The 16,782-nt window shown below is 36.2% G+C and overlaps 1 protein-coding gene across 5 annotated transcripts in view; it reads left to right on the top strand.

The window, feature by feature from the left end:
* The window catches only part of WDPCP (WD repeat containing planar cell polarity effector), a 548,844-nt gene that overhangs the window by 239,414 nt on the left and 292,648 nt on the right, over positions 1-16,782 (top strand). For all 5 annotated transcript variants that reach the window (XM_061211054.1, XM_061211055.1, XM_061211053.1 and 2 more), the window contains 2 exons: positions 10,523-10,637; positions 13,223-13,356. In XM_061211054.1, the coding sequence (XP_061067037.1) occupies positions 10,523-10,637; positions 13,223-13,356 (249 nt within the window). The remainder of the gene's footprint in view (positions 1-10,522; positions 10,638-13,222; positions 13,357-16,782) is intronic.

Here is a 16,782-nt window from a genome sequence, read left to right as displayed (position 1 = left end):
AACATAGAACACAATGAGGGTTAGGGTTTCCAGTCTGATTCCAAGGTTTGAGAAGTTGTGTAGTGCCCAACTTCTAATAGTGCACACATCCCATTAGTAAGTAATGTGGTTATTTAGGAATTAAATAAAAATATTTTTCTTTCAGTCTCTGTGTGTTATGTTTTCAAATGGCTACCAAGTTGTTGGGATATAAATACTTAAATTGTTTGAATTCTGTTATTTCTTTTGGACTAGGAACCATAAAAATTTCTGAGACACAAAGGGTGCCATGAACTGAGAAAGTTTGGGAGCTTCTGGCATAGAGTTGGATCCCATTCCCTCTGGCCTTCTCAGAACCCCACATGATTGTCCCTTCTCTTACTGGTGGAAAGTGCACACTGCTCCATTCTTCTTGGTATCAAATCTTGGCTTATTAGCCGTGTGACTTTGGGGAAGTTACTTCACCTGCTTGTGCCAGAGTTCACTTAACTATAAAATGAATATAAAAATACCTAACTCAGGTTTATTATAAGAATTAAGTAAGTTAATATATTTAAAATGCTTAGAAACAGTTTTTGCCACAGATACCTGCTTTTTAAAAATAATCCTTTCTGTCAACTGGACCTTTCCAATTACCTTAAAAATTTTTTTTAAATGTTTGTTTATTTATTTGGCGTGTTGGGTCTTAGTTGCGGCACGTGGGATCTAGTTCCCTGACCAGGGATCAAACCTGGGCCCCTTACATTGGGAGCGCAGTCTTAACCGCCAGACCACCAGGGAAGTCCCAAACTTGAAATTTTTTAATTAAACAAAATTTTTATTGTAAAAAACTCATAAAATTTACCATCTTAACACATCTTTAACTGTACAGTTTGGTAGTGTTAAGTATATTCACATTGTTGTAAAACATGTCCAGAACTTTTTCATTTTGCAAAACTGAAACTCTACCCTTTAAATGACAACTCCGTTTACCCCTACCCCCAGCCCCTGGCAACCATCATTCTACTCTCTGCTTCTATGAGTTTGACTATTTTAGTTACCTCATGTAAGTGGAACCATGCAGTATTTGTCCTTCTGTGACTAGCTTATTTCACTTAGCATAATGTCCTCATGGTTCATCCATGTTGTAGCATGTGACAGAATTGTCTTCCTTTTTAATGCTGAATAATATTCCACTGGATGTATGTACCACATTATGTTTATCCATTCATCTGTTGCTGGACATGTGGATTGTTTCCTTCTCTTGGCTATTGTGAATAATACTGCTGTGAACATGGGTGTACAAATAGCTCTTGAAGACCCTGCTTTCATTTCTTTTGCTTATATACCCACAAATGGGATTGCTGAATCAGATGATAGTTTTATTGTTAATTTTTTGAGGAACCTCCTGTTTTTCATAGCTGCACCATTTTACAACCCCTCCAACAGTACAGAAGGGTTCCAGTTTCTCCATATCTTCACCAACACTTGTTATTTTTTTGTTTTTTGTTTTTTTTTTGTGTTCTTTTTTTTTTTTGATAGTTGCTATTTTGTGGGTATGAGGTGATATCTCATTGTGGTTTTGATAGGCATTTTTCTAAAGATTAGTGATGTTGAGCATCTTTTCATATGCTTGTTGGCCATTTGTATATCATCTTTGGAGAAATGTCCATTCAAGTCCTTTGCCTATTTGTTAATTGGGTTTTTTGATTTTTTTGTTGTTATAGGAGTTTTAAAAAGTATATTTTGGATATTAATCTCTTGTCAGATATATGATTTGCAAGTACTTTCTCCCACTCTGTAGGTTGCCTTTTCACTCTATTAATTGTGTCCTCTGATGCACAAAAGTTTTAAAGTTTTATGTAGTCACATTTGTCTATTTTTGCTTTTAGTGTCATATCTAAGAAATCATTTTCAAATCCAACGTTATGAAGCTTTTCCCCTATGGTTTCTTCAAGGAGTTTTATGGTTTTGGGTCTGAGTCCAGGTCTTTAATCCATTTTGAGTTAATTTTTGTGTATGGTGTAAGGTAAGGGTCCATCTTCACTCTTTTGCATGTGGATATCCAGTTTTCCCAGCACCATTTGTTGAAGAGACTGTTCTTTCCCTATTGAGTGGTCTTGGCTCTTGTTGAAGATCATTTGAAGATCATATTTGTGAGGGTATATTTCTGGACTCTCTATTCTGTTCCATTGGCTTGTAGATCTGTCTTTTGATAGTACCGTACTATTTTGATTATTGTGGCTTTATAATATGTCTTGAAATCAGGAAGTGTGAGAACTTTCTTCTTTTTCAAAATTGTTTTTGCTATTTGGAATTCCTTGAGATTCCTGGTCAACTTAAATAGGCTCTACTCTTTTCTATTTAAACAAATAAACACAATTAGTATTCATCTCAGGTACCACCATGTCTTATCCATTTCCTTCAGAATCAAATTTCTCAAAAGAATTTCTGTTTGGAGTCTCTATTGCTCACTCAGCATTTAACCAACTTCAGCTATAATTTTCTCATGATTACACTGAAAACCTTTTACACTGAGATTACAAAAAACCCTCTGTATCACTAAATCCAATAGACTTTTTTTTTAAAGCATCATCTTACATACACAGGAGGATTCAACACTACTGACCACTCCAGTGTTCTTGAAATACTTTTTTCTGTTAGTTCTCGATGACACTTTGCTCTTCTAATATTCTTCCTACCTCTCCAGCATTCTTCTCTGTGTCCTTTTCAGGCCTGCGCTTCTTTCCCCTGTCCTTGAATGTTAGGGTTCCTCAAGGCCTAATTCTAAGCCCTCTTCTCTTTACTCTGAACTCCTGGGTTATCAAATATATATTCATAGCTTCAGTGCCCCCCACCTGATGGATGAATTACTCAAGGGACTAAATTATAGATAAGAAGGCTGATTGGTGAGCTGAGAATTAGAACAAAAGCAAGGAGGTGTTCTTACAGGATATTTCTATCAGGCTATGGTTAGGGCTCTGACTTGCCCTTGGGCTTTTTCTTTCTTGACAACTGGCATTAGTTATCAGAGTCATATCCCTGAACAGAGTTACAGACATTTGGTACAGGCTTCCTCCAGGCTCTGATCTGAACTGTGCACTGCCCACCACTCCATTTAAAATATCTGACTTGGTCCTCATTTGTTACCTTTTCTTTATGAGAAAAGTGTTGATTAGATTTTGAGAAGCTTCCAAATCATCTGCTTGTTGGAGACATGGAAAACACCTTTGCTTCCACAGCAACTCGTTTACAGGTGCTTTGTTCAGGTGAGCCTCCATGGAACTGGCTAACATATACAGGTGCAACAACCACAGTGTCTCCAGACATTGCCAAATGTCCCCTGCTGGCCAGAATCATCCCCACACCTGAGAACCACTGGTTTAGAGGGAAGCTGGTTTAGGTTGAAGAAGGAGCTGGAGAGAAGAAAACCCGATGGGTTACTGTATGGAAATCAACTGAGTGAGAGTTAAAGGATATTAGTTCCTAAGCGGGCCGGTTGGGGGGGACATAGGATTTGTCCTATGTCTTGGTCTCTACTTCTCCACTAATTATGAGACGTTCGGTTAGTTGCTTTACCCTTCTGATTGTGAATTAGTGTGAGGATTAACCTTGTTACTATTATTTTTTAACTTACGTACTTACTATGTACCAGAGTTGTACTGGCATTTCATATGAATTATAGAGATGGTGTGTATTAAAGTCCTCTGTAAATTATAAGATTTTGTACAAAAGTAATGTGCTGTCCTGTTCATTTCTAACCACTGTTTTTATCCTTTAGATCCTTAAAACTACTGGCAAATACAAGGTTTACCTTTGTACCATGTTCTTTTGTGAATTTCATAAAATATTGTATTTTCTAAGAACAATCACTTTTATTTTATGTAATTATTTTATATATATACATATATAAAAGCTGTATTTAAAATTACATTAGGGATTAAAATGTAGCATCACTCATTTTATACTGAGAATAAGTGAGAAGATGAGATTTTGTAATTTGAAATAGATTTAGCAGGCAAATTTCCAGGAATGTATCTGTTCCATATGTTGAATAACATCACAGAAATCTTTGGGAAACCCCATTGTTAGCACTTCTCTATCTAGAAAAAAATACCTGTTTGTTTCTTGTCCTTTTGTTTCTTTTCCTTAGTCAATTCCCTATAGTGAGTCAATTAAATTTTTTTCCTTATTCTTGTCTTAACTACATTCACTTTTGTCTCTCTACTTTAATGGATTAGTCAGGCATGATTTCCCTCTATACTCAATAATGTTTGCTGAATGAAGGAATAAATTACAGAAAACATGTTATCTCTCTTCCAGCAGGTTATCTGTTAAAATGATCAGTGACCCTACCTTTCATTATAGATTTCCTCAATGTAAAATTGTTTGTCTGTCTATAGTTCTGAGTTTCTCCAGAATTTATCCCATGGATTGGATTGGGGGGCAGGGTTGAGGGAGATATTGGGTCTCAGCCTGATGCAGATTCACTGGGCCTCCAGAGGAATGGTTTATAATATTGATACTTTAAATATTTGCTTCAACCCTAGAATTCACTCCAAGGGTCATAATACTTTGTTGCCTCTCTGGATTGTAGTGTTTAGCACCTGCTGTCTCCCACGTCTCCTGATGATTTCATGGGATCAGTCTTGGCTGCCTGTCCATGACTTACCTCTCAAATGATGGATTGAACCTATCACCCAGTGTTGATTTCTAGTACTGATCCTGCATGCCTTTACTTTTCACTTCTCCCCAGATGTGATAATAATCACATGATTTGGGGGGGAGTTTCCTTAGCCAATGAGAATACTGAATTCAATTAAATTGCTGCGATCACCATTATAAAATAGCTCATTCACAGTTATTTACTGCACCAGTTCTTCAATACTTGAGACCATGATGTATCGGTCAATACATGATGTATGATGTAATATTTCTCTTCTTTATGGCTACTAAACTGCCTCTTCTAGGAAGCAGTCATCTGTCTTAACCAAAATCTCCACTTCTCTGAGATGAGATTTTCTGCCGTATTCTACGCATATTCTACCAATACATGCCTGCATCATTCACCATTGTATCCCCGTCTGTATACTTGGCATATATAGGAGGCACTCGCATATTTTTGATCTACTGAGTGAATGAAACTCGGATTCTTGTGGTTGCTTAAGTTTTGTTTTGCTTAATGATGTCATCTGGTAAAATTTTCTCTTTCTTTTCCCAGTTCCATTTCACTTCTAATTAAGTACTCAACATCAGGTTAAGAGAAACCAATTTGAAGAACCATCTGAATATCATGGGAATCATTTCTTAGTTTCTTAAAGAGAAAGCACACCTCTCTGGTTATGAGCTTATTGAAGAAAATGAGAAGGAAAAAATTATAAAAGCAATAGGAAGAAACATGGTCAGAGCAGAACTAGCAAGGAAGATACTTCCTGTCTGACAGGGTATCAGAGAAAAGGAAAAGTTTCAGTTCCTATTTTGCCTTAGTCGTCTTCTGCACAAGGAATGACATTAAAATTGGAACAATGTTGGGAAATCCCATGGGCTGTCTCATTTATTCATCCTGTGGATCTCTTCTCAAACTCAGATGTGCTCTGGAGGTGTCTCCCTTTGCTTCTTTGTCTGCTCTTTTTCATTTTCTGAGCTGTTGAATTCTCCAGTTCCTTGTAGTGGAGTAGGACAGTATCTTGGTGCCCTTTTTCCTTCTTGTCCTGCCAAATCTTACATAGGCTTTTTCCATTTTGGAGAGCTTAAGAACTAACTTTTTGGGGAAACAGGTGGAGATACTTTCCTGTCTGGGCTAGAATATTCTTTTCCTGAGATTCAGACTATTTTTTTTCCCCTAATTCTGGTTATCTCCATTACTATATCCAGGAATATCTTTGGCACCAGTACTTGGAAACCTTATGCTTCCCCACAGGTTGTTTTATAAAAATGCATTAATTAATTTATTAATTTGTTTATACCTTCTTATTCCAAAATCTGGTGTTAGGGATACTGCTAGGACACAAGACATTTGGAAATCTGAAATGATGGACATACCTTGATCCTAATGAGTACCCACACTAGGTGTCAATAGAGGACTAACCTGATCTTTTAACACCTCTAAAGATTGGAATGTCCCAGAGCTCAGACCTTGGACATCTTTCTCTCTTTCCACTTCTTTTTTTCTTCTTAAGCAACAGAAATTTATTTTCTCACAGTTCTAGAAGCTAGAAGTCTAAGACCAAGGTGTTGTGAGGGTTGGTTTCTGATGAGGCCTCTCTGCCTTACTTGTAAACAGCCATCTTCTTACTTCGTTGTCATATGGCCTTTTCTCTGTGTGTGCACATGGAAAGAGAGAGCCCTCTGGTGTCTCTTCCTCTTATAAGGACACCAGTCAAATTAGATTAGGGCCCCACCCTTATGATCTCTCCACTCATTTTTTAAGGAGAGCTTATTCAGTTCCATGACTTTAAACACTACCTTTACATTGTTGATGACTCCCAAATATAATCTCCAGCCACCACTTCACCCTGAACTTCAGACTACTTGATGTCTCTACTTATATGTCCATAGACACCTTAAACTTAACATGTCCACACCAAACCCTCGATTCCCCCAAGCTAAATTTACTTCTCTTCAAGTGTTTCCTATCTCGGTAAACGTAGTTGCTCAGCCCAAAAACCTTTGAGTTTTTCTCTTGTATGCCACATCCAATTCTTCAGCAAGTCCCCTTTAAAATGTCTCAAATCTGTCGACATACTGTTTCCTCTAGCATTGCCATTCTAGTTCAAGCCGTCATCTCTCACCCAGACCACTGCAATAGCCTCCTAATGGTCTCCCTGCTTTTACTCTTGCCCTGATCCCTCTTTAAAACATAAATTATAATTCTCTGCTGCTTAAAACCCTATGGCTTCTCATCAGAAACGTGCAGTGTAACCTGGCCCCTGACTACCTCGCTAATTTCATCCTCTGACTATCCCTCTCACTCACTCCCCACAAGCCACTCTGGCCTACCTTTCCTCAGTTGTCCCAGGCACATTCTAACCTCAGAGTTTTTGCATTTGCTGTTCTCTGCCTCAAACTCCCTTTCTTCAAATAATCATATCACTTGTTCTTTCACTTCATTAGGATCTGTACTCAAATGTCATCTCCTCAGAGAGGCCTTTTTACTTCTTTATTAGTCATTTACTTAAAACAGCATCCTCCTAAAGCCTCCATCCGTATTGTGCTTTATTTTTCTCTGTAGTTCTTATTGCTTTCTGACATTATTTCAAAACTATTTTTTGTTCTCTGTGTCCACACTCAAATGCAAGCTTCCTGAAGGGAGGTAGGGCAAGGGCATTGTCTGTTTTGTTCAATGCTGTATCTTCAGCACCTAGAACAGGGCCTGGCTCATACAAAATACTAAATATTCATTTGTGGAATGAATGAGTGAATGCATTAGTGACTGCACCCATCCTTTGAGAAAGATTCTGAAGCAATGCCCAAGCTCAGTGGGCAGGATCCACAGTCCCCAAATCACTGCTCCTATCTCCATGTGTATATCAGTTATCTACTGATGTATGTATGCTTTCCTGCTACGCCTTGACACTTCCCCTTCAAATCCTTTCCAGCTTAAGTTCCCTCTTTTACATACTATCACAGTTGCACTTTCCATCTCCATCTGACAAAAGTGGTCTTTTAGAAGTAATTTTATAACATAACAAGTGCTCATACATAGAAAAAGCAATTTCTATTAGGAGATGAGGGTTAGTTCATGATAATTGTGGTGAGAGCACAAAATAAGGAACAACAAATTTGGGACTTGGACAAATTAAATTCCAAAGTTCTGAAGGAACTTGCACATATCTTGGAGACAGTATCCTTGTTAAGTCAGAGCAAATAGGAAAGGTGACAAAAGATTGTAGTGGTTATAACTCACCTGGAGTCTAGTGTTCCATATCTAACATTGAGCCCAGTCTGGGCACAAGATTTTAAAAAACAGGATTGTGTTCAGAAATGGTAAATGGTATAGTGAAAACATATGAGTAATGTTTAAATAATAACAATAATTATAATTACAGACATTTACTATGTGCCAGACATTACTCTAAATACTGTTTGTAAATAGTAATTTAATCCTCATCCTATGAAGTAGATATTATTATATCTCATCTCAGAGGAGGAAATGAAGTTATAGAAGTTAAGTAACTCCCTCAAGGTCACACAGCTAGTAAGAGGTAGAGCCAGTGCTGATTTCATTTTGATTTGAGTCCATGTTCTTAACCACTATGTTATTATCTTTTAATATTTAAAAAGAGAACTATTGAAGAGAAACTGGGGCTACTGTAGAAGTTCTTAGAAGGCGGTGTTAGCCTTCACCTCAAGCTCAAGCATTGCCACCTCTTCTCAGTCCCCTCAGTCTACCCAGTATGTATTCTTATAATAGGACCAGTAACAGTTTATTACACTTACTTGCTTATATCCCTACCTCTCTCTACTAACCTATATTTAACCTATTTTAAGGGTTATATTTGATTCACTTTTGAGCCACTAAATTTAGTTTAGTGTTTGGCATATAATCAACATTCAGTTTCTGTTGAATGAAAAAAATGAAAGAATGATCTTTAAATTGATTAGAACTTTCCAGTGGTAGAACAGATTTCCTGTAAGGTAATAAGCTTCTGGTCACTGGCAGTTTTCAAGCATGGGCTGGATGCTTGAAGGATGCTTGTAGGGATGCTGCAGAGGAACTTCCATGTCATGTGGGAGTGGAAGATTAGACCAGGTTTCCTTCTAACTATGAATTATTTGATCCTATGATGTTAATTATGATTCTTTCTCTAAACATTTAGTTAGCACCTCCTATGTGCCTGGCATTGCTCTAGGCACTGAAGATACAAAGATAAAAGTGGCCTTGCTAGTATCCATAAGGAGCTAGTAATCAGTGGATAATGAGGAAAGAGGTGCTTAAGAGTATAGGTATAAAGTTTTAGTAGATAAAAATAAATAGAAAAGGACAGATATTTGAGGTGCTTTGAATAAATGAGGAAGGGAGAAAAAAGCTATTACAAGGGGGAGAACTAGATATGAAAGATGACCCTAAAATTCCCTGAGAAGGGAGAATGTAGGGAGTAAAGACCACATTATATTATTATATATTATGTTATATAATATAATATAATATGTTATATTGTTATGGGGGAATTCCCTAAAAGGGAACTATCAGTGTTTGTCATCAAGGTATATGGCAGGGCTGGATGTAATTCATAATTCAGTAGAGATTAATTAATTTGTGAAGTATTTTGAAATTCTTGGAACAAATGTGCCTTCTCTTATTAGTCTCCCAGACCAATAAAGTTGATTAAATTCTCCTTTCCCCTGCCCTCCGCCCCCTTTGGGGGCATTAACATGAAATGGACAATTCATTAAGTCATGTGGGACCCTTCAGTTTCTTTTCTGATTCATGTGCCTAGAATCTGTTAGACCATAGGGGAGTAATGGTCTTTTTTTTTTATTAACCTGGTCCCTGATGCTGCTCATCTCTCACACATGTCACAATATGTCTTGTCACAGAATCATCCTCTCTAGCTGGGACATGATGCTTAGGTAGGTGGGGAAGTCCCCTGTTTTGTTTAAAAACATAGTTGTCTTTGGGTTTGGCTGGCATGTTCATGATTAGTTTACTGACAATTGGTTTTTTTCTTTCTGTACCATATGCTATTCCATGATTCATCTGCTTTGAGTCTGCTGCCCTGAAGGTGAAACAATTTCTTCCAATGTTGATATTTCATAATCTCATAGATAACAAGCATACACATATGCATAGTCCTTTCAGAAGTTTTAAACATTTGGAGATGAATGAATTATGCTGCCACAAATGGAAAGGAGCAGTATAAAACCATAATGGTGATATCCAGACATCTTCTGTTGGGTGGTTGGGTGAACGCTAATATTAATAAAGCCTGCATACTTTACTGTATCTCTCCTTGAGAAGCTATTTCTGGTATGTGGTATTTATTTATGAATTTTAACATTTAACATTTTACTTTAATTGCCTTGATTTACATGTATTTTAATATTTTAGACAAGATCTTTATTTGTAGAAGTGTGGTTTAAATTCCAAATAAGTTGTAATACTTGCTGTTAATATTGTAATGATGGCATCTTTTCTCTATTTAATGTGGAGCATTGATTATTCAAAGCTTAAGAAATCTTTTAATTTCTGATATAAATAGTAATCTTTGAAAACATTTCAGTTTAAGACACATCACATTTCTGAATGCAGTGCAAAGCAGTTTTTTCCACACGGTTATTTTCTAAGTATTTAGAAGATTACACTTCTAATAAACATGGACTAAATTCAGTTTCTGCATATAGCACTAATCAGTGCCCTTATTGTGTTGCATCATTTAACCACCTGTATCTTTTTACTCAGAATATCAGTGATTGTTTTTCAAAGAAGAAAAGCTCTTTATAATTCCATGGTGTAGATGCACATGTAAATATCTGTATAAGTTGTGCATTTGGGGAGAGATTTTTAAAAGATTCTAATTCTCAGTATATCTCCTTCCCCCTCTCCCCCTTTCCCTGGTTTTAGCTTCTCTTTGGTTCAGGTGTGCTGGTGTCCTTAAGCCTTTCCGGGCCGCAGCTGGAGAAAGTGGTGATTGACAGAAGCCTGGTGGGGAAGCTCATCTCAGACACCATCAGTGATGGTAATTACCCCCATGTGCAAATCAATTGCCTACATTAACAGTGGGGCAGGAGAAATAGTGTGTCAACAGGTAGACTAATTATTACCACTGGGGACTTGAAAACACAAATAATTGCTTGTAATAGCACAGTAACAACCCCTGGGACCCATACAAGTTTTGACTAATATTTAATATCAAAGTTTTTGTCAAGTGTTAGGCTCATATCCTTGAGTATTTTTCACTCTTTGCTTAAAAAAATGTGAACGTATTTTCAAAAGAGGTGTTTTATTTTGGTGTGTTGACATTTCAAATATTTTTCATTTTCACATGAATTTTGAATAATAAATAACCCAAATTTGTCAACACAGCCACCAGTAAAAAAACAAAAGCAAAAACAAAACCTGTGCTTTGGCTGTTAGGGAGATTCTCTGTTACCAAAGTCTGTGAATACTAACTTTTGAGAGAGTTGGGCAGTATTTATTTATTTATTTATTTTTAACTTTTTTAAAAAAAATTTATTTATTTATTTATTTATTTATTTTTGGCTATGTTGGGTCTTCGTTTCTGTGCGAAGGCTTTCTCTAGTTGCGGCAAGCGGGGGCCACTCTTCATCGCGGTGCGCAGGCCTCTCACTATCGCGGCCTCTCTTGTTGCGGAGCACAGGCTCCAGACGCGCAGGCTCAGTAGTTGTGGCTCACGGGCCTAGTTGCTCCGCGGCATGTGGGATCTTCCCAGACCAGGGCTCGAACCCGTGTCCCCTGCATTAGCAGGCAGATTCTCAACCACTGCGCCACCAGGGAAGCCCTGGGCAGTATTTATAAATATCAAAAATCAATGCCAAATATAGTAGATAAATCTGAATCCCATTAAGTGATACCACAATCAGTACATAATTGCTACAAAGCACATAAAAAGAGACTTTAAGCCAGTAATTGAAAAAGTAGGGTACTGACATTTATTAATGCCTAAAAGGCTCTATGCTGTGCTAACCTACGTATGTCATTTAATTAAAAAAACTATTCCTTCTAAGGTATAGTTATTTCCATTTTATGGATAAGGAAATTGAAGCTGTAATACTAAGGAACATGACCACCAATGAGATACTAAGGACTAGCCCAAAAATGACTGGGTTGAGATTTGAACCCAGGTTCTGGCTGCAAAGCCCATTTTCTTTGCACTACAGTGTGCTGACTCCTAAAGTTTTAAGATTATGTTCTTTAATTCAAGGTAAAAAAATGGTCTAAGAAACAGATTGCATTATCATTAGAGATTGAAAATTGTCAGTATCTTAAATTGAATAATCAAAGGAAAGTGTGATCTAATGGAAAGGACAGAGGTTAGATTACAGAAACCTTCCTTCTGCTGTTTGTGCTCACTAGCTATCTCTGAATAAATCAGACACAATTTCATAGAGAAAAGCACTCTGCAGGATGGCTATCATTAGCCATATACCTGATAATGAAAGCTGGGGTTAGGGTTATAAGTGTGCCATTTCCTTTTCCTTATAGGATCATGGTGCTAAGGAAGCTTCCCTATGGAAGAGGTTCCATTTTCATATGTCTAATAATTGACCCCTTCATTGACACTGCAAATAAAATAGTGGCTGTGATGATTTTGTCATATTGATTCTCCTCCATAAGAATTAAAAGGAGACTTCCAACACTATTCATGTCGCTGAGATATCTTTTTTCCACTTGTTTCTTTTATTTACACCACAAATGATACACTCTCATGAGACCAGGATAACAATGTGATTTCTTGGCAGTTCTCCAGATTCTCCTGTAATTGTGTAGATATACTGTTGGTTACTGCTTGCACAGTCAGGATATGGAAGTAAAGAAAAATATATAAAACATTCAATAATTTCTTTATGCTGGGAACAATATTAAACATTTCTCAAATTCCTACTGTATGTTTTTATCAACAATTTTTATAACATTAATGGCCCTTTATGTAACCTATGAATATTAATTATCTACCTGTGTGCTTTAAAAATAAAGCTGTAGAAATATTTTTGCTACTCTTCATTATCAAATATTATTTTATATAATGTGCATATTGGATATAATATGCTTTATTTCATTCAACTAGTATACCCTCAGAAAGAAGATTCATTGATGAAAAATTTTTTAAAAAATTGGTGGAGAACACTGATCTGTATCCCTTAATAAATCCAATTTATTCTCAGATGGTTTATATCATATAAACACAGGATTAAAGGCTAAGCACAAATAAAAGTAAATGTTTTTATCTTTACATTCAGATGTGAAACGGTCTTTATTTTATGCTTTTCTTAGCCCTATTCCAAATACATCTCATTTGGAGGTTGTCCCCAAACATCAGTGTATATTGAAATGGTCTCAGGAAAAAAGAAAAAGTATCAAATCCATGCATGATTAGATTGATGATTGTTGTTTATTCCCAGTATCTTCACTATCTTTGTAAAATGTCATAATGGTATTTAGGAGACTTTAGTTATTTCAATTAATATTCATTTATCTTCTGAAAATAGTTTTTTGTAACATTTCAATGGAAGAAACTGTTAATTCTTTATTATTTTATTCTAACTCAGTATTTGATAGTATTATCAAATCTTTTTTTTTAAGCTCTTCTCACAGACAGCTTTATCATCTTATCATTTTTGGCACAAAACAAACTATGTTTTATTCAGTTTACCAAGAAGATGGGTTCTCCTGATATAAACAAAAGACTGGAAAAACTCTCAGCCTTGGATTATAAGGTAGAGATTTCATTTTATATAGTCATATTGTTAATTATTAAGGTATGCTAGAGTATCACATGAGTTGATGTTATGCTTGTTTTTATTGAATGATTCCGGATTTCAGAAAAACCAGAGTTATTATAGGATTAAGCTTGATCAACTAGAAACAGTGGCCATCCAGAGTTTTCTTTTTTACTCTCATTATGGGGGTCTAACAGTGGCATGCTTGGAGTAATTTATATAGTACTTATGGAAGTCAGAGACAGATAATAGAGGCAAGTTACACATTCGAAAATGGTTTTCTTGCTAGTGGTAGTATATACACCATTCTCATTTTCCCCTAAGACCCCGTATCATCCTTCTAGGCAAGGATAGCTGCTCTGGCTTCCATTTCACAAGAAAAGAAAGAGAGAAGAAGGCACTTTCAAAGGTTAATAGAAATGTGTAATAAACGAAGAGTGGAAAGACTCCCCCACCCCCCACACCCAACTGTAACTGTGGAGAAAAATGCAAAAAGAAATCTCCTTCCTGTGTTAGTATCTCTCCCTTCAGTAACTCCAGGTAATTTGTTTCCTTGTATCAGGGACCTTACATCTGTTAAGGCAGGATTTTTATTTTAAATGATGTATTTAATTTAAGTTTTGCCACATTACATTTTAACTGCTTGGAAGGCATACTCTCTGGTAGGATGAGTATCTAATACATTTTCCAGGCTGTTTCAGTTCAAGGCCTCTTTTCAGCAATGACTTGTGTTTGCAAGATTGATCCAGCCTCTGTGACGTGGATTTGAGACAGTTCACTGGGAACGGGGCTGATATACAGCTTCCTTAAACAAGATGCACACTTACACCATACCTAGAGTATCTGTAACAAGGGCAAAGATTCTTAAAAGTCAACTTTGTGTGTGTGTTTGAAAAGTAGTATTTAACCTAACCTTTTGCCCTTTTGCATTATTTCTTATTGTGACTGAGGTGGTGGTGGTATGGGAGGATTTAATTTTATTTAGTGGAAAAATCTACTCTTATAAAAAAGATTTTTAACATGGGATAAAATACATTAAATAAGTGTTTCATTGTGGTAATAAACTAAAATTTGGTTTTGTCTGCCGACTTTGTGGAGCTTCTATAACACTTTGTATATATTGATTCTTTTAAACTGAAAATCAGTGGTATTCATATATTATATTTTGTTTAGTAAAAAAAATTGGTTTAGCATTCTTAATGGGATATTATTTTCCAGAATGGCTAACTGTAGATTTACTTAAAATGTTGTTTATTTACTAATACTGGTCTTTAAAATGCACCAGTATGCATTACCTCAAACTGTTAAAGTAACTGTTTTTAATGCATTTATATAAAATTTTGTATGACTAGTTTCTCCATCTTAGGTGTGGTGGATAATTTGGCAAAGTCTTCTCAGCTGAAGGATAGTAGCTCCCGTTAATGAGAGCAGAGAGAAACTGTCAGGATGTCATCTTTTCTGATGAAAAGATGTGAAAAACAGACCGAGTATATGGGCCCTATACCTTGAGTAAGGGAGTTACTTATTTGTTTATTCGTTCTGCCTTTAGCTTTGAGAAATTAAGCACTCCATGAGCACTCCATGTCATTTCTTTACATTAGAGAAGTAGCCTGCTTCCCTTTGGAAAACCCATGGATTTCATTTTCTGGTTCAGTATTTTAAATATAGGTATTTAAATACTTAGTAAAAACTGCCATTTGTCCATTGGAAGGATGTTTTAAGAAACTTACTCATCTCACTTGCCCTCTTGACCATCGTGATAGAACACTGATGCCATTAATACTCATAGCAAACATGAAATTTCAGATAACATATATGATTTGCATTATGTAAGGATTGAAAGTGTCAGCTCTTATCTAGAAATTCTTAAGTAACATGTTTACATGGCAGGTAGGACATCAAAATAATGTAGGTATATTTTTAAGGACTTAGCAATTCCATTGTGGTATTTCTCTTAAGAAGATAGCTAGTTAAAATAGTGATATTGAGAGCTTAAATATAAGAATTTGCACTTCAAAGCATAAAGTACATCTGTGTTGTCTGTCATTGCACATTTGGATTTTAAAACAAGGAAATAGTGTAGAGTACTATAATTCTGCTTTTCTTTACAGCTGTACCATAATTTAATTCTTTTAGATTGAAACAGTTTTGGCAAAGAAAAATGTAGGGGAAATATCCTGAAAGCGTTGACCTTTAACAAGTTTTCCTGTCTACATTTTAAAAATCCAATTCAATTTATTTAACAGTGAAGGGACAGGGACAGTGCAAGGAGTTAAATGTTTACCATGAGAGAACAACATTGGTAATTACTTTGATTTTAGTTCCTTTTGATGTGCATTCAGAGGATGAAGAGGTCAATAATATTATGGGCATGCAAATAGAAAAGGGTTCCTTTTGACCATATTAAAAAAAAATGGCAGAGGATTATTAAAGCATTAACCTTGATTTAATGGCCTTGGTTGAGTGGTGAGATCACAATTTGGATGAGCCTGATTATTTACTAAATACAATACATAAATGCAACGGGTTCTTAACACCCATTGCACTCTGGCATTATCGCATTACTGCCATCCTTTGTTGCCTTGCAGACAGGAATATGAAAGCAATCTGTCATGTAGTGAGACTGGCTCCAGAAGCATTTCTCTGATAAGAAGACCCCCTGCCCTTTGCTAGTGTCTGGTCCAGTAGGCTTAGCCATGCGCTTAATCCCCAGAAAGTGGTTCGATTATTGCTGACCAGCAATGGCAAGATAGTTTTTTTTTTTTTTTGGCTTCCAAGCTATCAACCTTCCATTAATTCCTTAAGCAGAAATACGGTGCAATCTATATTTCCTTGGCATGTGTCACCCAGATGGTGCCGTGCTTATGTTTTCAAATAACCATGTTCCAAAATAACATAGTTTGAATAATAAATTCTACAAATCCGTCCTAAGAAAGAAAAGCATAATTCTCAGAAGCTGCATAAACTTTTATGCAGCATGATGCTGTGACTTATCCCTTTATGCAGAATTTTTGTGTATATGTCTCATATATTCTTTAAAGTGATATTTGCCTCAAGTTGTTTTTCCTTTTATTGTTGTCAGTCACTCAGTCATTGTTAACATGTTATGTCTTAAACAGTAGTCAGACACTCTTGGTCAGCAGTACTGAACTTGTCATTTAATATAGCCGGTCTTAAATCCTGTGTGTAGGTCGATGCTGTCAAGCAACCATGACTGTACATTTTGGTATTGATTGGGATTGCTACGGCCAATTCCTCCCTAACTCACATTTCTCCTTTTCCTTTCCTCTGCTAAAAATGGGGAGAATTTTGAACATATGTCTTTTTTATATATGTGTCAAAAGAATTTGGTAAATTCTGACACCTCCTTAAGCACATGTTTAACATGCATATTTACTTGCATTTATCTACATTTACAGATGC

This window comes from Eubalaena glacialis, chromosome 14 (genome assembly GCF_028564815.1).
Source record: "Eubalaena glacialis isolate mEubGla1 chromosome 14, mEubGla1.1.hap2.+ XY, whole genome shotgun sequence".
In the NCBI taxonomy this organism is placed as follows: domain Eukaryota; kingdom Metazoa; phylum Chordata; class Mammalia; order Artiodactyla; family Balaenidae; genus Eubalaena; species Eubalaena glacialis.
This window is presented reverse-complemented; position numbering and strand designations above follow the sequence as displayed.